Genomic DNA, 21,574 nt, shown 5'->3' on the forward strand with positions numbered 1-21,574 from the left:
AGTTTTACATTGAAACCAACCTGTGGTGTGAACAACTCAGAAATACCTTTGGTGTTTTGGAGGAGGAGCAGACTGTAGTACTGCTCTGTGGTGTAAATTTACTAGAAGGTAATTCTCCACCACCTGGGAATTTTCTATCAGGCACTTCCTGCACTGCCAGCAGTGACAGAGATAATTAATCTGAAAAGGGAATTTGGCCACTGAAGTCACCTGTGGACTTTTGGAATTAAAGACTCTCTGAATGTTTGCACGACTAACAAGCCATGCAGCAATGGAGTGAGGAGGAGAGAGGAGCTGTGGATATTCCCTGCCTTGGGCAGCAGATGTCTGTGGTGACCATAAAAGGCAGGGAACAGGGTGTTCCACCCTTTCCACCATGGGTCCTCTTCTCAGAAGAGCAGGGTGGGGAAGGCTGTGGCACTCTGCCCTGGATTCCAGCCTTGCCCAGGGTTGCTCTGGCAATGGGAACAAACTCTTGGCTCTGGGGAATGCACTGATGCCGTTTGGCCAATCAGAGCAGGGGCACAAACACAAGTTTAAAGCTGTATTTAAAGAGCTGTGCCTGCACAGTTTGAGACACCAGCTCTGCCTTGCTGTCCTGCTGATGGTCACAGAATATCCTAAATTGGAAGGGACCCACTGGGATCATCAAAGTCCAGCTCCTGGCCCTGCACAGGACACCCCAACAATCCCCCCCTGTGCCTGGGAGCATTGTCCCAGCACTTCTGAACGTGATGCTGATGGGCAAAGACAAGGAGCAGTGGTTTCCTGGCTTCAGAGGACTCTGATTTTGCAGGAGGAGGGAAATAGATGTGCAGCAGAAAAAGTTCATTTTCCTCTCTTCTACTCCAAACAAAACTCAAAACAGCTAAGGAGAATCAGCAGCAAAAATGTTGTTTATTGAAGATGAGAGGATGAGAGGTTGAAATGGATGTTTTTCAGATCGTTCCCCAAAATTATTATTCAGTCCTTGCATGGCGATAAGTCTGATGAAGGATTCATTTCTTTGCCATTTCAGTATCATTCATGTTTTCCCAGCAGGAGAGAAATGTGAAATAACAAAAAGATTGTTCTTTATTCCAGGATTAAAGTTTCAAAAGCTTAAGATTTGAACTTTACTTACATATTTTGAAGAGGCTTGAGAAGCTATTATGCAACCATATCTTTCATTTCAACTGCAGTTGGAAACAATGCTATCAACACAGCATAAAAATATTGGGTTTATCTTGTTTCTATTTGTATTGCAAGGGTAAATATCTCACAGGACTTCCAACCTAAATTTGCAGGCTCAAGAATTTTGTGATTATTCAGGATAAGCTTCAGAGAAGCCTATGAAATCCCAGCTATTTGTTTGGTGCAAATGCAGATTTCCTCACTGAAGTGCAGCCATGCCTGACACGAGCAGAGAGTTCACTTAAGTCTTTGTTGTTTCTAAAGATAATGAGAGTTTCAGTGTATTTCTTGTATTTCTTAAGAAAGCTTAAATATCACCTCAAGGAGGTGGAGGTAGATGGACACAGAGCTGTCAGAATTAAAAATGAATGACAGGAAGAAATTTTGTTTGCATAAATTTTCTAGGAGAGAAATTGGGAAGATGGGTAAGGGACAGAGCAGAAGAGAAGTGTAGGATCATAATGAGATAAAAGTTGTGACAGACAGAAGGGGTCATGAAGAGCCCTAAAATTAAAAATAAAAGAAGGAGGGAGGAGAGGAGGGCAGAAGTAGCTGGGTGGAAAATGAGAGCTCAGGAAAAAAAAATAAGGAAAATACTGTATAAAAAATAAATCTATTCTTACAGGTTTCCTCAAATTGTTCATGCCCCCTCCCTCTGTTTTATTTTCCCTTTGCAGCCTGTGTCATGAGTCTCATAAAACTTCACTAAGATTATAATGCAATACCTTGGCACCAATCTCTCTTGTTTATGTGTCCATTAGTTCAAAGCCACAGACAGGCAATTTATTGGGTATGAAAAATGTCACCTATGGCACCCTCATTTGCATCTGAAAATTGATTTTTGTCACACTGGGATTTTAGGACAACCTTTTTTGGCAGCCAACATTGCCACAAAGCATAATAAAAATAATTATGTGACCACAAAAGCAGGTGAAGTTCATTGTAAGTTTTAAGTCTCTAGGGAATTACAGTTGGCAAGGCATTATTGATGAGCTTGTGATCCTTCTTGGTGATTAAATATTGACACCTAAACTTAAAACATTGCTTGAGAGTGCCAGCAAAGTGGATAACAACCTAATGGGACTTGATAGTGTTTACTCAAACATTCCAGCATGATAGCAGAATATTCATGATGTCACTTGAACAATTGAACTATTAATTAAGATTTTTTAAAATTGGTAATTACTGAGCTATGGAATGTTTTTTAAGGGAGTATTGTTAAACACCTTTTGAGGCTCAGTTAAAACATGTCACCAGCTTAGCAATTTTGCATCAGCTAAGTCAGTTCATTATTTCATTTTCCACTTTCTGATGTGTTTGGCTGTTGGAGTTTGCCAAGTTTTTGTCTGTCACTGATGTGATGGTTAATGTACATGGGAAGGTGTCATTTTCCATTGTGATACTGAAAAATCCTATTAATTATCAGTGTTAAGTTGTTCAAACACTTTCATTAGTTATTTTGGCAAAACAATTCCCCAGGGTGAGATATATTTATATAACAAATTCCTCTAAAGCTGAATCAACCATAAATGGATTATGCAAACTTGTTTCCTTTCTTGTAGATAAATTGTTTTACAGCAGTGTTCATTATGAGAAAGTCCTTTGCCCACTGTAGTACTTAATCAGCACAGAATAATCTACAGCTTCAGTTTCAATGCTAAAAAGGCACCATTCTTTAATATGAATCCAACTTTTAATCTTAGCCCTGGATGCTGGTTCTGTTGGGGTTTTTTTATGCCTGATTTAAAGCACAGGCAAAGGGTGGTGATTTATAAGCTCATATTCCTTAAAGGAAGTTTCTGTATGCAGTTATGAGGGGAACAACATGCAGCTGAGAAGGGATGAGCACCATCTGACTGAGATGTGTGCTGGAGAAAGGATGGAGACAAAAAGGTGATTCTTTGGCATTTAAGAAATATGTGACTTTTTTATACAAACGTGGAAAGCAGTGGAGAAATTTGGGATTATTGAAGCATTTGGTTTTGTTAAAACACAAACTGATACCTTTGTTTCCTAAACAAGTTCATATTTAGTGTTTGAACAGTTCATCAATAACCCCTTGGCATCTGCCTGCCCTCTGAGAGGAGCCCAGAGTGTGACACCACTCCTGGCTGGCTCTGTGGAGCTCCTTTGCTGGGATTTATGGGACAGAGCATTAAACAGTAACCAAGGACTGCACACCCATATTTCACACACACTCAGGGCTGTCTCTGCCAGCAGAGGGATTTGACCTTAATCATGGGTTACTCACAGGCCTCTCAAAACTGAGCCTGTTTTAAATCATGGGTGGCACAAATATTTTGCTCTGAAGTCAGGCTGCAGCTGCCAGGCACTGGCTGTCGTCTGGGACCCTGGCACTCGTTCCTGGCAGAGATGCCAGCCTGAAAAGGACCAGGGAAAGCCTGGGAGTAGCAGGAAAGTTAGTTAGAGACTTTACCTAATTAGCAGTGGGATATGTTTCTGTCAACTATCACAAGTGTCATTAAAAATCAGACCCAACACTTTTATATTTGCTTGTGGCACTAGAATTCAGACAAAACCTCAGAGATATTTTCTTCTTTGCAAATGATTTTTACTGTCCTTGCACTCTGGGTTTAAATTTTTATTGGGGGGAAAAAAAACCCTGTTATTTTCTAACTTTTTCTTCATTGTTTTAGCAACATTTGCTCCTTCAGGGTTTGTTAGTTTCAGTCTCTTGGACTTTGGCTGCATTTTGAACCTGGGATTTATAGTTGGTAGAAGTAGCCTGGATCACAGTCTGAGTGTGCTCAGCAACATTGTTTGACCATATTTGGTTCTCTTCAACTGAAAGGCCCAGTCTCTGCTGGTAAAATTCCATATTTAGTTTTGAACCAATGATTTCCTTTTATAAATTGTTGCATCCAATAGAGAGGAAAAAATCATTACTATCAGTGCAGAAACACTTAGGCAAATACAAGCGGTTCTTTTACAAAGTTAAAAGCGAAAATGTGTGAGTTTCCAATTCCCTCACACTGATAGAATCAGTAGAAAAGTGATTCTGTTGCATTTTATATAATGTACAGTGAAATACCAATGAATGCTTTTTTCAACCTTATTGAATGATACCAGGCTGTTACCATCAACATGAACAAAACCACTTGCTTCTATTTCTATTCTTGCTCAAAATTCTAAAAGAAGAAAAATAATAGTTTACTTGAGCTCCCATGAATTTTCTGACCTACCCACCTATGTTTTAATCTAGAAAAGTATTATTCCCTGGAAAGTACTAATCAACAGAAGTATTTCCATTGCATTCATTCTCCACAGCACAGCTATTCCAAACCTCATTCCATCTTTTACATTTTTTTTTGGTTTTGTAATGTATGTCATTACTCCTCCAAGTGGCACAGGCATCACTTCCCATCAAGTCATTCAGATCACAGAGATAACCTTTTTGTTTTCATCTTGTGCTCTAAATGTAATAAATCAAATCCTTGCCAAAAGCAAGTTCTGAATTTTATATCATGAAATTTGCATTTCATGCTCTGTTGCTTATTTACAGAAGCCATCCAATCTGAAAAGACAAATAATGCCACATGACTTGTGTAACTAATACAGACAAATGTTTCCAAGCAACTGCCTGAGCAATCTGAAGATCAAAAATTACTCATCTGAAAAACTTGCGTATAATGGTAGATAATGTATTTGTTCGCAGATTTCAGGGTCTGCTAATGGACAGTTTGTAAACTGAAACAGGACCAAAAATGTACCAAATTAGGAAGGCTGCAATTTATTAACTTGTCTCTATTAGATGGCTCCAGCAAAATAAAGCTATTTTAGGCTAGGAAAGTCATGCTGCACTTCACTGCACAGTGCAACCATCAGGCAGGAGCAGCCAGACCCTCGAGCACAGTGAGTGCTGAAGGTTTCATTTTGGAGCTGGGATACCAAAGGGAATGGTGTGAACAAAGTTGAATAATGCAGAGTTGAATTAATTTCCTCACGTTCCTTGGAAAGTCTGCACTTTGCAGCAGCATGCTGTGCCTGCTCTGACACACACAGGGTCTTTGGTCATGCTTGGAGGCAGGAGTTTGTACTTGGCATGTGCAATGAGAAGTGGAGAATCATTCTTACAAATTCATAAAAACACTTAAATCCAGTCCATTCAAGGCTCTTCTGGGGCTGACATGATGGGTAATTATGAGGGGTAGAGAAATATTGCTGATTTAGCTCAAGCTATGAGAACCCAGGGTTTTAGTTCTGGAATTGTCCTGTTTAAATTCCAGTGTGTCAGTAGAAACAGCAGACATCACAGGTCTGCCTTTAATGACTTCAGTTACTTTGGGAGCAAGAAAATGCATATAGATAAAAATAGAACTTATCTGACAGAACTGAACAAATATGAAATATGAACAAAAAGGTAAAGTGGAAATAAAGGGGTGGATAATCTCCTTTGGTCAGAGCCCAGGCTTTTGAATGCATTTGAATATATAATTTCTTTCCCAGAAACACACGGGATTAGAAATCAAGACCTGAGCAGGGTTTTCAGATCTGTGGAGTGCTAAAATAACAGCATTCACTGGAAGGTGTGTGGGAGCAATTATTAGAACAACAGAGAACCTGTGTCTGCTCTGTCCCCTGTGGCTGCTGGGCTGCCTGGCCCTGCTCAGTCTCTGAAAGGAGTTAACAAGGAGCACTGGAGCGCTCCAGCCCTGCTCTGACAGCTTTGAGAGCATCATTTCCTTTAAATAATCTTGGACTCTGCTTCCCACTGCTCAGAAACACAGAGTGGGAAGCCCATGGCCAATGCCATAAACAAGTAACACTGGAGTTGCCAGGCAAATGACACGCAGGGAGTGAGTCTGGATCTGCTTTCTTTTGGCCAGGAAACTTTAATAAAACCTGTTTACTTGGTGCTTGTGTAGGTGGAGACTGTTCTCATACCATGGAGAGGCTTAGTTAAAGGTCAGCAGGTGTGAACTAAGGAATATAAATATTTCTGTGCTCCTCTGGCTGCGGGTTGTTAAGGCAAGATGCTCAGATTCAAACATATGACTTGGGATGATTTACAGTTGGGAACTCTCATGTCACATTTCATGTATTGTAAAGTGTACTTGGCTTTAGTTTCTGCAGTTATAATCCAGAAAAAAATCTTCAAACCATTGTAAACTATGACTCCTGCCATTTTAGGCTCTTCTCCCTGAAGTATGTGGCAATTAATATTGTTAGCAGCTTGATGTTACAGCTCATGAATCATTGATCTGTTCCAGTACAGCAATTAATTTGCCTCTGATTCCTGACAGGTACACTCTTTGAATTTCCTGAAGCAGACTTAATTGCCAGCATGTGATTAAGGAGAAATGTGAGAATCCACAAAGATGTCCAGGCCTGTGTCTGGGTCTCCATCTTGCATGTTTCACTTTTCTTTTGGGAACCTTCTGCAAAAAAAAGCTGTGCTTTGATTCCCCACCCCAAAACAGATACAGCAAAACCAAACCAATGTTGCAATTTCTAGCCAGCATATTTTATAAATTCAGCAGAATTTATCCAATCTTGAAGTCAAATTTGAATGAATGCCTGGGTTTGTTTTTTTTAATGTGTCTTGGAATTAATACTTTTTAAAACTTGGTTCATTGCATGTGAATTTTAGACATCTTTTATCCAAGTCAGAACTTCAACTGGATGCTCTCTTCTTTAGTAATACTGTGTGGGTCTTTGAGACTGTCCAGACTAATGAAAGGCGTAGAACTAAGAGGCATTGTCCTGTGAATTTAATTGGGTCACTGTGCTGGGAACAAATAACACAGGGCATGTTTAGGTCTTGTATTCTCACCTTTGAAAAATGCGGCCAGAGTGCAGCAGGAAGCCCAGCAGCACTCAGGTGATAATGAAAAGCTGTCCACAAGGCACTACAGCACTGTCTCTTTATTGTGCCACACAACAGAGTTAAGCTGCTGCTGTTGGGCAGTTATTGCCTGTTAACTTGTGTTGAAGAGTAAAACTAGAGCCCAAATTGTGAAGTGGATTAATTCACTATGATTTCAGCTTTCTAGACTCAGTTAATGCCCGTTAATTAATTTGTTCCGAGTAGCTGGACCGAGCAGTGAAGTGGATTAATGCACTAACATTTCTTCTTTCAACCAGACTTGAAATCCAGCCTGGTGACTGAGGAGCTTTGCTGGAGCCTGGATCTAAGTGGGCATTTTGTCTTCATCACAGACCATGGCTTCATTTGTCAGCCTGGCAGCTCCTGCACGGGAGAGCTCAGGAATGCAGCTCCGGGGAGCACCCTGCATGCATTGTCAGGCCTTAGGGAATACACCCAGAGTTTTTATTGTGATCTGAACACAACACAGCCCTGCTCTGCAAAGTTATTTTTGCTAGGAGTTAGTAGAGCAGGAAAGGAGGGAGGAAGTTGTGCAGGCACATGGCTGCAATATAACACATGCAAGAGAGTACCAGTTCTAATGGCGATTATTCAAAATCCCTCCCAGTTAAACTCACCTGGATTGCTCCAGCTAGCTAGAAACACACTTCTCACACTCTTAACAAATGTGGGGTTTTTTTTGTTTTCCAACATAAGGTAAAAGGAAATTGATCCACAGCTGGGTGTCCTCCATGTGATTAATGCTGTGCACAGAGCAGGATTCACCTGGAGGTGCCCAGCTGATGCGCCTGCACAGCTCAAGGGGCCAAAATACAGGGCAAGAAATGTGGCTTGTGTGTCCATTCAGGCAGGGGTCTGGGACTGCAGCTGCTGCATCATTTAACAGCACACATGCCTTCAACATGCACTCCTTTTCTTTAGGGTATCATGGAATTGCTTTTGTGCAGCACTGCTATAATGCAGTGGATTCCATAGCACTTGAGCCCAGGATAAAGGTTTAAAATGTATTAATTTTCTGCACACTCTCACAGCTGGCTGCCCTGCAGCAAGACATTGAGAGCTGGTTTTCCAAGGTGAAACAACTTCTGCTATGAATAACATTTATTTCACATAAGAAATAAACTTTATTTATTAGAAATTGTCCTTATATCCCAGGAGGGAAATGTGGAACTGCTTGTTCATGGCTGCTTGTGTTATCCCACATTTGGAGTTATCATTGGTGTGCTACTGATCCACAGATTTTGTGGCTTCATGTAGGTTATTGCCCCACCAAAATCTCATCTTCAACTCATTTATCAGCCCTAGAACTGGGATTTGTGTTCTATGTGTTCTTTCTCCTTTTTGAATGTTAAAAGTACTCTTGAATTTTCAGTTTTTCCAATATAAGAAGAGAAATGAGTCCACTCAGTGGAATATTGAGAGCAGGAATATTGAGAGTAAGAAGTTAAGGCCTTGTGTCCATGCTGTGCAATGTATTTTGCACGTGGCTTTGGTTAAGTCTCAAAAGAATCAGATTTTTGAAAGATTTTAATTGCTTCGGATCTCCACCGTGTTTCTATTTTCAGAAGCAATTTGGTATCTCACCCAAAAGCAGATGATTTCATTAAGTGAAAGAAAAACCAAACCAAAACACCTCATTTTTAATGTAAATTTTTATTACAGCACACTTTTCTTAAGGCTTTTGTACCTAGGCAATGGCATCAAAAATTACTTTCCTTACTTCAGTTACATTTATTTGAGGTGCTGAAGGTTTTAGGACATCTTTAGGAATTTTTCATTTCTCCTGGCGTGCTGTTAAAAGCAGTCTGGTTTTATTTGCTTTGCTACAAGTGTAAGCACATCAGGGATGGAGAAAAGGGTATTTTTACCCATGGTAAGTGATGTGTTGCTAATGTATCCTGGTGAAGATGGAGGCATAAGGTCAGCCATTGTCTTTCTCCTCAAGCTTGCATTTCAGTTGTGTTTGACAGATGAGGCAGTCAGAGCATATTTGGTTGTTTGTGTATAAGGGACACCTCATTATATTTAATGAGCAGTGTTGAACCAATATGAGCTTTCCTGTAAGAGGGGGTGATTCACATATGCTTCAAAATGAGAATAACATTCTCTAAATGATGACCAAAAAAAAAGCCTGAAATGTTAATTTAAAAGAAGAGTGCATTATTCTCAGTGCAGGTAAATCCCATGGCTAAAGCAAAGTTAGTGGTACTTTGTTTTCATCTTAGAAAAACTTTTCTCTGTCACAGAATAAGGCAGGTGTGTAGATAAATGAAACCTATATTTCAATAGCTACAGGACTTTTCCATCAAAAAAGATATTGCAGAAGTCCAGGGCAATAATGGAATTAATTATTTCACAAAGCAAAAATTCAGATGTATCTTCACCATAGTTTTGTCACCTATGTATCAAAAACACTCTAGAATATATTGTCATTAAAATGGTTCTGATTTACACATGACCAAATGGTTTGAACCAGAATAATTTTTTTTACCTCTGTTTTTTGACTCCTCTAAAGATCACAGGAGCCTCCATCCTATAAAAATCCCCCTGGCCCAGGCAGATGGAGGGCCCAGGAGCAAAGCTGAGATCTCTGAGTGTCTCTGCAGTTAATGGATGGATCAGAAATGGGCACTGTGAGGCTCTGCCTCTCCACTTATGGGACAATTATAGGAGAAGGAACACCCAGAGTAATTAAATCAAGTTTCATCAGCAATTTCCATTAGCTATTGTATCTGGCCATGCATCACCAGCTTGGAAGTTTTTTTTTTCTCTGAAATACCCAATTTCCCTTAGCCAGCTGTATTTTACTGGGTTTGTTCTTCCCAAGCACACAAAGTGATTTTTGGGGTGACATTTACGGGCATTGAGGACAGAATGCTTTTGAGCAGATGTTTGTGTGAATGCCATTGACCTTTAAGTTTCTTAAATTTATTCATTGAGTTCATTATTTGTTTAAATACTTATTCATTAATTTAAAGTTCCAGCACATTTCTGAGATTTTTTTATATTACTACCAACATGTGAAAATATTTTTCTGGTTTAGGCATATATTTTAGAAATAATTAACTTCAATACTGATGATGATAAGAATATTCTGATGATAGAAATAACACACATAAAGGAATTATGTATTACAGCATGATTTAAAATTTCAACTGAGAATTATATAGAAATAATTTTTAAAGTTCACCTGCAAAGAGTTCTAGTTTTTCAGCATTTTTGCGATGTTATTTTGTAGGAAAACCAATATACCTCAGATTACCACACCCCATTCCCTATTGCAGACGAATTTTGCTTGCAACAAGCATCCAATTAATTTTTTTTTTTGTATTTAGGGCTGACCCCATTTTATACCATCAACCTTAGTATATAAGACCAACTAAATGACAAGAAACTGAAGCACTTTTCTGGTCACCACAGTGGATTACAGATTGCCGCTCCAGCAGTGTTTCCAACCCTTATTGTGACAAATCGATCCCAGAATTCAGCCACCCTATTCCCATGACAAGTTCTAATGAAATTTTCTTTGCCAAGAGTAATGGTTCGTGCTGCTGGAGAGTGACCAGGCCATTCATTCAAATATTCAAGACCTGCAAGAAGGCCTGGTAAAAAGAAGGAAAAAACAGAACAAAGAGGAGAGTTCTTGAAGGGTGCAGGGAAATTCCAGCTTGCATGGTGTTGCAGTTTGGGCAGGCTGGCATCTCTCAATTCAAGTTTAGCCAAAATGCTGGAAAAACGAGGAGGCTGTGTTTGGTGCTTTTTTATTGGGAACAGGAAATCAAACTTTATTGCCAAACTTTATAACCAAACTTTATAACCAAACTTTATTGATTTAGTGAATCAGCTAAACTATGGCTGAGCTGATTCCATGGGCAAATTAAGAAACTCAAAAAGAAGGTGTAAAAGTTGGTTATGAAATGGTGGCAGTGAAGTAATAGCTGGATTCTGATCATAACCCACTGATCATGTGAAATACAATGATCACAGATATGGAATTGTAGTTAAGCAGTAAAAATAACAAACCTGATAGGATTTTTCTCCTACCATTTTTGTTTAAAAAAACCCACCAAAAACAATCAAAAAGATCGAATTTTTTTATTTTGGTGCACTTTATTTTTAGGTAGGCAAGAATTCATTATATTATACCTGTTTTAAATTTTGCCTGTGGGTGAGTGTCTGTGGACAGACACTTTTATGTTCCTGTATTTCAAGGCAGCACCGATGGGAGAAGCAGATGGGACCCCAGCCATCATCTCTGTGGGTGCTGGTGGGACACACCCACCTGGGACAGGCCAAAAATCCTCACTTGGAGTTGTTGGAGCCTCTGTGGTTTTGATCAGCTGGCTCCAGCAAAGGTGATGGAGAACTCCTGTGTAGATTCACTCATGGCAAGGTCCAAAAGATCACTCCTGTGGCATTGCCAGCCCGGTATTTTAAGAACTTTTGGAGCAAAATTACCAACTCTATGTGGAGTGATTTTATATCCCTTGTGAGTTGCTTCTCCAAGAAATTAAATAGGTGAATGCAGTAAGAATTATTATATAGCCAACATATCCACCCATGAATGAGAGTTATCAGCTGTTGAGCCAGGTGTTAAGTGCACATGTAATGTCAGATCCTTGGCAGATTCCTTCTTTTACACTCACTGAGGATCAAACCTGCAGTTGCAGCTGCTTGGCACTAAGCAAAATGTTTTTCCTTTTCCTCAGTTCTTTACAAATGTGGAAATCATGATAACCACAAACACCAGTCAATTATTCAATTGGTGAAGTATTCTTGACCTTTTCTTCTCCTCTGCTTACCTGCATTCCCTAGAGGTGCTTTTGGCCACTCATTTAATCAGTCATTGCTGTTAGACACCAGGGGATGATAGGAAAGAAATCATGAAGAAATCGCTATTTAGAAAAACACAATGAGATTTGAAGTGTATGAAACACACTCAGGGAAGTGCTTACATTTCTGTGCTTAATCTGCAGAACCTCCTTCTCCATGAAACAGAATAATTGTGTTAGAAACGAAAGGCAATAATTCTCTTTTTTTTTTGTTGTTGTCCTGAAGTTCTGCTTAGAAATCTGGACTTAAAGGCCTTAAGTCTTACCATCCTACTGCTTTCCTTTAGAACTTCGCTTCTTTATATTAATGACTCCCTGAATATAATTTGAGGTTTTCTTCCATTTGAGAATCTTTGGGAAGTGTAAGGATAACCTGTCATGGGCAAGTGATGGGTCTAACTGCTTATGTATCTATGGCTACCAAAATTGTGAGCCCTAGATGTTGAACAACCTGGAAACTGCTTTTCCTACTCAAACTGTCACAGAAAGAAATGTGACACATTCAAAGTCTTGTTGGATGGGACTGTGAGAAAGGTGATCTGGTGGAAGATGTCCCTGCTTACTGCAGGTGGAAGCAAATGGCTTTTAAAAGTCCCTTTCAACCCAAACCTTTCCATGACACAAAGATAAGCAAATCTGAGTGTCTTGTTCATTTGCAAAGACTCCCAGGTGAAATCCCTACTTCTCCCTGGGCTGAAGGAAACCGCGAGAGTAGGAGCAGGACGGAAAGTGCGATCAGATAAATGTTGCTGCTGCTGAGCTGAAGAGCTGGGGTTTCCTTGTGGCCATGCTGGGAGCCACTCCTGCTCCTCAGGATCATCTCAGGCATGTGCCAGCCCCTCTGTGTTTACAGTGTGAGTGGTTTTGAAAGCTTTGCTGCTCTGTGCATTTGCCTTTGGACAGGATTCAGCTCTTGTCATTGACACTTCAACTGTTTTTATCTTGAACTTTCTCATGAATTTTTATTAAGGAAAACTCTTGGGAGAGGAGTTGAAAGACAAAAGCAGGGACCTGAGTGGCCTTCAGACTGAAAGATTAGAGAGGAATGGCAAAGCCTTTGGGAGAGCTGGGAACTCTACCAGGGGGAGCCTCAAAATGTTATGAAAATTGGCAACATTGTGAGAAGGGATTCTCTGTGTGCTTCCCACTGCTCTTTGACCTTATCATGACTAAAGCAAACTGGTGAAAACTTGAGTTTCCCTTGCTCCTGTTTGTTGTCAAATTTGAGGAATGATGCTAAAGCCAGCAGAGGTAGAGCAGAGTTGGGTGGTGAGAGGCTCGTTGGGTTGGCGGCATTGCCACAGACGGAGACAGGAGCAGCTGTGGAGAACTTGGCTGATGGATCCAGATTGTGCCACCAAAAAAACTCATTCATCCTTGACATTTTATAAAAACACAGCCTAGGGATGGAGCTTTGATTGTGTAAGAATCAGTTGTTGAAACAACAACATGGATTCCAGAACTGGCTGAAAACTTTGGGGTTTGGAGTTTGTGCATTAAGAGAGCAAAGTGCTATCTGTAGGATATAACTGCCTTACTGGAATGAGGCATTTAATTCAAACAGTGATTTTTTAATAAAACTGCCATGGCAACCCAAATGAAAAGAAGTGATTGAAATATTTTTCAGTTCCACAGTTCCCAATGCACTACAAATCTGGACATTTTCTTGTTGTTAGGTTTTGGTTGTTTTGTTTCATTTGTTTGTGGGTGTTTGTTTGTTTTGTGGGGTTTTTTTTGGTTTTTTGTTTTGGTTTTTTTTTTTTTTGGTTTTTTTTTTTTTTTTTTTTCTCTTCCAAAAAAAGATCAAGGGAGAGCTTTGGCAGATGGGGAGAGGCTTTTTTTGACCCTGGTAGTAACTGTGCTTGGAGAAGAGAGTTGCAGAGGCTGTGGGAGGAAGCAGAGGAAGGACAGTGGTCTCTGGGAAGCTGCAGCTCCTGCAGGGAGGGCACTGAGCAGATCAGAGACAGAACAGAAGAGAAAGCAAAGGTGTGGTGGGCAGAGTTTTCCAGGGCCAGAGGCCACTGTGGAGAGTTCACTGTAGCTCATGATGTGCTGAACTGCCTGAAGCTCAGACAGAAAGAAAGGCTCCAGAAAATGCTGCAGAAAAAGGAGTTCTGTGTACATACAACTTTGATTTTTATTCTTTCTGAGAGCATAGCACGAAGCTTTCTCTAAGAGAAAACAAACCCCAGCACAGCAAAACATCCAACACCAACAACCTACTAGCTCATATCTGAAGTTACACCTGGGCTTTGGTGTCTGATTTGAAGTTATAAGTTTTTGGTGTTTATTGAGTGTTCATTACCTGTGGACTGTGTTTGCAAATACACTTTGTTGTGCTTGATTGAAAGCCTGGGCTGAGAAGTGACTGAATGTAGATGATGTCCATCCTCATCCATGTCTTCAGAGATATTATCATATATATCTTTAGAGACAATTCTCTAAAAACTTTTGAAATGTGGCTTTTTACTGGTCTTGTGCAAGTACTTGAGGTAAATCAGGCCTTGCTAAAGGCTTGTGATTTAATCAGCTATCAGTTTAGGATTGTAGACACACCTTAGGTTTATAACCTGTTTACATGAGTACAAAATCAATATAGGCTGTCCACTGCCACTGAAAAAAGTGCAGTAACCTGAAAGATGAAACACATGCTCTGATATGTTATCACTAATTGCTGGAAAATATATAATACTAAACTTAGAATCTGGTGGTTCATGGGAATTTTACCTAAAGGTGCAGGGAAAGGGAACAACAATTGAATAACTTTAAGTTTTACTAATTAGTCTTTTTCTTTTTCAGGAAATCTTAAAACTAGAAGGCAGCCTTGGAATTCCAAGACAAAAAAGGGCTATTTTGGCAACTCCAATACTAATTCCTGAAAATCAAAGACCTCCATTCCCCAGATTAGTTGGCAAGGTAAGTCAACAAAACTGGATCAAATGTTGATATTAAGTAATTGATCTATCACTCTTATAGTTTTGCAGTGCCTATCACATTGGTAGTAATATTCCAGATTTCTTCCTACCCTCTTCCATCCCTTCTGCTTGTGAACAGTGAATTTTTTGATCTCAGGCCGCCTGAGTCTCTCTGTAGAAGTTCCTTCATTAAGAATTTCTTATGGGGAGTTTAAGACGGGAATTCTGGGCTCCTCAGGCACAAGGAGACAAACCAGGCCCTGTTTGTGCTGCAATTTTTTCCTGGCATTTTGTCATCCTGATTTGTCCCTGTTCCTGAAGTGCTTCTTGGGTATCGCAAGTGCCTTAGAGGATGAACAAAGACAGAAATGTGAGAGCATCTGGCAGGCTGCTTTTCAAAGGCCCTGAGAAATCTGTCCTCAGCTAATATTGAAATTATAGGAATTTCAAATGATCAGCACCTTGAAATACTTGGAGATGTCATAATTTTTACAATCTTTTATGGTTTTTTTTTCAGCATAGCTCCAATTTAGGTATCCAGATGATTAATTTGGCTGGAGAATATTGCAAACAGAAAGAGAGATTATGCATGTGTCTGGGGAGACAAAAGTTTTAGAGGTATTTAAGAGAATGGAATGACATATTCTAGGTCAGCTCTGGTAATTTGCAACTGAATGCTAAACAAAGCATAAATAAAAAGGTTTGGACTCTCAGACCTACTGATTGTAGGGAAGAAATTCAGTCAAAATCAATGCTGAAAAGAAAAGCAGTTATTTCAGGTCTTTCTGACTTGTCACAGATCTTCACAAGATAGGCTGTGAGGTCTTGGTACCCACAATGAATGAGTTTAGTAATTCAGAGTACTGGTTCCTCTACCTGCTTCAGATCCTGCACAAGCTGGAGAAAAAGCTGTTCATCTCACTCCCTTAAATTCAGATATTTATTGTCAATATCCATAGCTTTCCATAGCTTTTCCATATCCAACACTTTCCACAGCTTCATGAATTTTTAAAAATTCACTTAGTTGCCCACTTCTGTGTGAGGAACGTGTTTATTTGCTCTTCCAAAATATTTTGGGGCTCATCTTCAGAAGCCTCTCGGGGCGCCACAAGGGCTGATGGATCACAGCTCCTGCTGGGCGTTGGTTTGTTCTGAACCTCAGGAAAAAACCCTTTGCCATCTCTGCTCTGCTGTAATCCCTGCAGAAGGACCTTGCAGATTAGTGTGGTTTCTATGGTGTTTTGGGGAGGAGGCAAAACATCCAGAGAATGAGTGATTTGCATGTTATAACAGAGTTTCAAAAATGAGAAGGAACGTGAAGCCTTCCTGACTGCATGGAATAAATGATAAGGATAATTTCAGATTTCTGACTTGTTCTTTGTGGTGCCACCACGTGATCCTGTCTGGGTGTTCACATGGAAGTCAGGTTTCCAGGGTGTTATTTTCCCTTTCTTTCTTAATTTCCCTTACTTTCCCCTGCTTTAGCAAATTACCAGTGTGGTTTATTAATTTGTTCTGATTTCCTCTTGCTCTCCACCCCATGCTGTGCTGGCTGGAATTGCACAAGGTTGTTTGGAAGTGATTGCAGCAACCAACAGGTGAAATGCTGATTAGCACTTAGTGGGGAGCTGGGCAGATGTGTGGAAAGAGCAGAGCAGGGGGAGGACAATTAATTGAGTTTTATTTCACAGTTAGGAAACGCACCATAGAGAAAAAAAAATAGGAATTTTAGAGGACTTCCTTCATGAATTTTTGATATATGCATATCAGGAAGGAGATACTGCACTGGACAAGTGAAAAGAGTGTTTTGTTCAAATTAATTACAAAAATTTCAATTAGTATTTAGGTTAACAAGGAAGTACATGTGTCAAGCCTGTTCTCTGTGCTGTTCCTGGCTTTCCAGCATCCCCACTCAGGAATTGGATTATTGCCTTGCCATTTCCACACCCTTCACTAGGGTAGCTCTTAATTAAATAACTATCCTAGGCATGCTGTGTTGGTAGGTGGAGAAATCTCACCTTTTAGCAGGATTTAAGGTTTTACATATTGTGCCTTTGTGCCTGAGGGAGAACCCTGAGATTAAAACATTTCAATACAACCTTTGTGACCAGATGGCCCAGGCTACAACTCTTGACTGTTATTGATGTGTTTTGTTTAGCTCTTGCTGATAGAGCACTGGGATATGATATTCAATTTTTAGTCTCTCTCCATATGCTGCTTTTCCGGTTTATTTGTCCACATGAAGTCAAATGAAATACAAAGCAGTGGGATGCAGGATTATTTTGTACTTCCACTGGCAGGTTATCCTCCTCTACACCACGGAAATGTTTTCTAAGACTTGGAGTGGTGTTTCTGTGCATGTGCAAAACAATGACACACTTTTACTGAGGATGGTGCTTTTTGAAGTGTAATCCTCACTAATGTTGACCCCAAGGAGCACAAAGGGAATTGTGGAGGTGCTCTACAAGTCCCAGCTCTTTTTCCACACTTCAGAAGAGAAGGACACCTGCAAAGTGAGACTGTGTTTATCCAGGCTCACAGGAATTGCTCTTCATGTTATGGGTGGACAAATGGTGAATCAAGGATTCTATTCTTCAGTTTAAAGGAGTTGTCCTGCATAGGAATGAATATTTCAATTGCTGGCAGGTAAAATCTGGAAGCCGTGAGTGGCCTGGTGAAAACTGGCAGGACATTTTATGCTCAGTGAAGGGCAGAACACAGAGAGAGGTACACAGGAGTCTTTGCAGGAAATTGTTGAATAAATCAAAACCAAAACTTTATTTTTTTCCCCCTAAGAATTTTTTTTGCTGTTATTTGTCTGTTTTGTCTTTTGGGAAGGGTATGGAGTTGGATCAGGTATTTTGGATCAGAATCTTTCTATACTTCCTGCCCCTGATCTGGCTGTTAGCTGCAGTTACATGACAGGACTGACCCCAACAAAAGCTCAAGACTAGAAGTGGTCCAGGCCTGCAAACAGGATAAAAATCTTTAAGATCTATGAGGAAGTGTTTTTTTTTTCCTCTTCTGAAATGGGAATTTAAGGCAAAGAGCAAATGCATCTTGTCTGTTAGAGCAGCAGTAGAAAAACGCTCGAAGAAAGGAGGAAGCTGAAGAAAACCGGCTGTAAAAAGCTGCTGCAAGCTGGTATTTTTGAGTGGCTATACTATTTATATATGATAAATTGCATGCTTCACAGAAGAGAATTGCCATGGACTAAAGAAGCAGCTGTAAAAAAATGTCAAACTTCAGGCAAAAAAAATGAAGTGTCAAAAGAGATGATCATGATCTCTCAGCCTGGGAAGAGAATCCAGAGGGAAGGTTTGTAGGTTAGGGGAAGACATGAGAAACACAAGAGAGGAGCAGCAGTGAAACAAGAGCTGAATTAAGAAGCTTTTTGGTGCCACTGGAAAATTAAGGAGAAAATGAGAGGGAGTCTAAAGAGAAGTGGAGGAGGAAAGAACCTGGCAAGGAGGGGTGTCCAGACCTGGAGGATAATGGTGTGTGCCCACAGAGAAGACAAGGATGTGCAGAAACCTCAGAACCTTTCCAACGCCACGAGAGGGGTCTGTGTGACTGCTTATCAGCTGCTTAGCTGGGAAAGGTCTGAATCCCAGTTATGGGCCTGAATCTTTGTTTCAGTTAGTAAAAATGATGTGGAAGCAAAGGAATATATTTCTCATAATGGAAGTAGACATAGGGTCTACAGGAAACATTTACTGGATTTTTAAGGATTAATTTTTTAATATCCCATTGTTTGTTTTCAAATCATTACTACATCAAATGCAGTGGTTGTGCTGTGCCAGACCATGGTCAGAAAACAAGAAATGGTCGTTAGCAAGAATTTTGGCTTGTCCAGAAGACAAGAATATTTTGATTTTGGCTTGTTCAGAAGACAAGAATATTTTGGTGACTGCTGAAGAAGTGGGTGGGGAACTTTTTCAGGGAGGAGATGGAATTACAGAGACACAAGGAATTCTGATTCCTTGAACAAGTCTGATGGCATAAAAGGAGAGCATTCTGCTAAAGTATGTCTACAATTCCATGTGGGAAAGGCATATCCACAGATGAGGATATAGAAAAAAGAAGCAAACAAGGCAGAAAAGTGAACAGGTGGAAAAGAGTGTTATTTATGAATAGCACTTAGGCAATAAATAAAGCTCTTTGAAATCCATCAAGAAACAAAGATTGGATTTAGAGAAAAAATCAAGTTCTAGTTCAGGTATGGTAAGACTGGGCAGAAATACATATGGGCTCCATTTGCTCTGCCTAGCACTAGCATTTTCTGTAAATCCAGATGATTTAAGTGAAAGGAATACACTGGTGTAATAACTAATGGATATAAATTTTGGCATAAGATTAAAAGAAAAGTTTCTGGTACCCAGAGAGGAAGAATTAATTTCCACCAGCAGTACTGAGGAGGGAAGACAATATTTGATAAATAAGTGATCACAGTTGCATAATACAGCTGCTTCTGATCCTGACAGAACAGACACCTCCAGTTTTCCTGCTACTCTGGTGCTCCTGAAAATGTGTAAAACCCTGCTGAGCTGGGCCTGAACGGTTGGAGGTGTCAGAGTTTAACATCTGATTACATTCATGGAGGAATGGCACACCCCTGACCTTCAGGGAAAAACACCAACCTACCTCAGCAGTGGAAGGAGCAGTACTCCATTAAATGAAAGGGCTTTCATTGCAAGTCCATGAATTATTAAGCTACAGCACATTAATTCTCATTAAAGGATATGTATTTGATGTCCTAACAAACTATTAAGTGAAAACAGCACTTCAGATTTGTCTCTTTGTCTGAGAGGTGTCTCTTCAGCCCTCCCTTTTTAAAGAATACTGACATTCACATAAACAACTCCAACAGAACACATTTGTTTTCTTTCAGCTAATAGAATTTTATTGGAAAAATTTGCTAAAATACACCTGTTTGCTTAAGACTTTCAGAAGACTCACACAAGCTGCAAATGCCTTGGAAAACTGGAAAACAATAATTTACCATTATTTTTTCAGTGTTTGGTGTCGCTAATAAGAATAAAAGAATTTAAAAACATTTGGGGAATACTTTCTAATCTAGTTACTATGGTTACAAGATTGTTGGAGATAAAGCAGTTATATGGCAATGATGGAATCGAATTTTCTGAACAATATTGATATATCCAGTACCTAATTTCCTGCTTCATAATAAATCATGGTAATGACCTGAAGGAAGGCAGCAAACAGAAGAGATTTTTGCTCTAAAGCTGTTCAGCAGAGTATGCTGCAGTTTAACAGCCACACTGCTTGTGTTAACTTTGATTTCAGATGCTGATAATTTTAAACTGTGTTGCAAATTAAGGTAGAGGTGAGAAAAAAGTCTGTCCCTGCCAGTAAATTGCCTATGGAAAGTAAGTAAGATGAAATAAAACCCTGGCAAGTAATTTGTCATTGGCACAGTAACTTAATTGTAGGCTCAAGTTTAAAATGTTTGGATTATTTTCAGACATAACAGCTATTTCATCTAATGAATAGGGATGGGGAATGAGAATTATCATTCCCTAACCCCATTCTCTGTGGTTTTCATGGAACCAGACTGATTTTTTTGGTTAACTTTCATCTTTAAAGTCTTCCAAAATGATCCTATATCCTGATCTGACTGATGAGAAGTTGTTGTTTTCCACCTTGTCTTTCTGTCTTGTTTGAGTTCAGTTGTTTGGAATACCCACTCAATCTGTCCAGTTCCTAGAATCTGTTTTCTTATTGAATGTACAGTTTTGAGCAAAAACTGGGTCTCTGCATTCTTAGTAGGGCCAAATTTTAAACTGAACAAGATGCAGAGCCTGGTTCTGTAATCTTGGATTGGTAAAACAGGATATCTGGATCCAGGATTTCTGTTTGCTTAGCCCCCTTAATTTATGAAGTTTCTTCCTACAAATCTATTCAGAGTAACACTTTATCTTAAGTGGGATGAGAGATTCAACAGACTTACCCAGCTTTATTTAGTAGAGTGATGTGTTAATATGCTACCAGTAAAAACATAAAAACTGCATAATATCAAAGTCAGGGGAGAGAACACAGCCACAGAGCTTCCTTTAAATCAATTAAGATATTTATTTGATAGCTGTGAACTGATTCATACTGCTTGATTGTTTTCCTGTTCCCTTCTAAATAATTCCTCTGGTTTCTTGTTATGCAGTCAATTGTTAGCAAGTTTATAATACAATATAAAGCAATATCCAAATGAATGACATTTGAGGAACAAAATTAACTTATCCCTGCCAATTTACAAACTAGATACTGTCATACTGTCAACCTTGGTGCTTTCATTAATGAAAGACTTTAATAAAGGCATTTTGCAGCCTGGTCTGGCGACAAATTTGATATTACCAGCTGTGGCTTGTTAAAATGGTATTAAGTAAAGATGGTTGGCAGAGCATTTCCAGAAGGAAAAATTATATGTATTATATATGGCTCATCTGTAAGGTGGAGTAAATAGCTGTCACTCAGGGAACAACAGCAATTCTCTTCCTTCTCCCTAACTGCTGATTCTCTTCAGTGATTAATTGAAGAGAATTTTAACCTTTTTGTCTTTTGCCCTTGCTTTTATCATACATGGATGATTCCTGTTTTGTTTTGGTTTTTTTCCCCTTTGCATTTTAGGGTGACGTACAGCAACTGATCAATGGGGTGAATAAAGGAGTATGATGCTATTATCCATAATGACAGCTGTGTTTTAATTCAGGAAACATTTTCCCTTCTCATTTCCAAAACATCTGGTGCTCTTTTCCAGCTGCCCTCTAAAGGCACATTTTTTTAACCTTTCT

General features: G+C 39.6%; 1 protein-coding gene across 2 annotated transcripts in view; it reads left to right on the forward strand.

Annotated features, from left to right (window-relative positions):
- Positions 1-21,574, forward strand: part of CDH13 (cadherin 13) — a 460,254-nt gene that overhangs the window by 172,745 nt on the left and 265,935 nt on the right. For both annotated transcript variants that reach the window (XM_066557779.1, XM_066557778.1), the window contains exon 4: positions 14,653-14,769. In XM_066557779.1, the coding sequence (XP_066413876.1) occupies positions 14,653-14,769 (117 nt within the window). The remainder of the gene's footprint in view (positions 1-14,652; positions 14,770-21,574) is intronic.

The sequence above is a fragment of the Molothrus aeneus genome, chromosome 11 (genome assembly GCF_037042795.1).
Source record: "Molothrus aeneus isolate 106 chromosome 11, BPBGC_Maene_1.0, whole genome shotgun sequence".
NCBI classification, from domain to species: Eukaryota; Metazoa; Chordata; class Aves; order Passeriformes; family Icteridae; genus Molothrus; species Molothrus aeneus.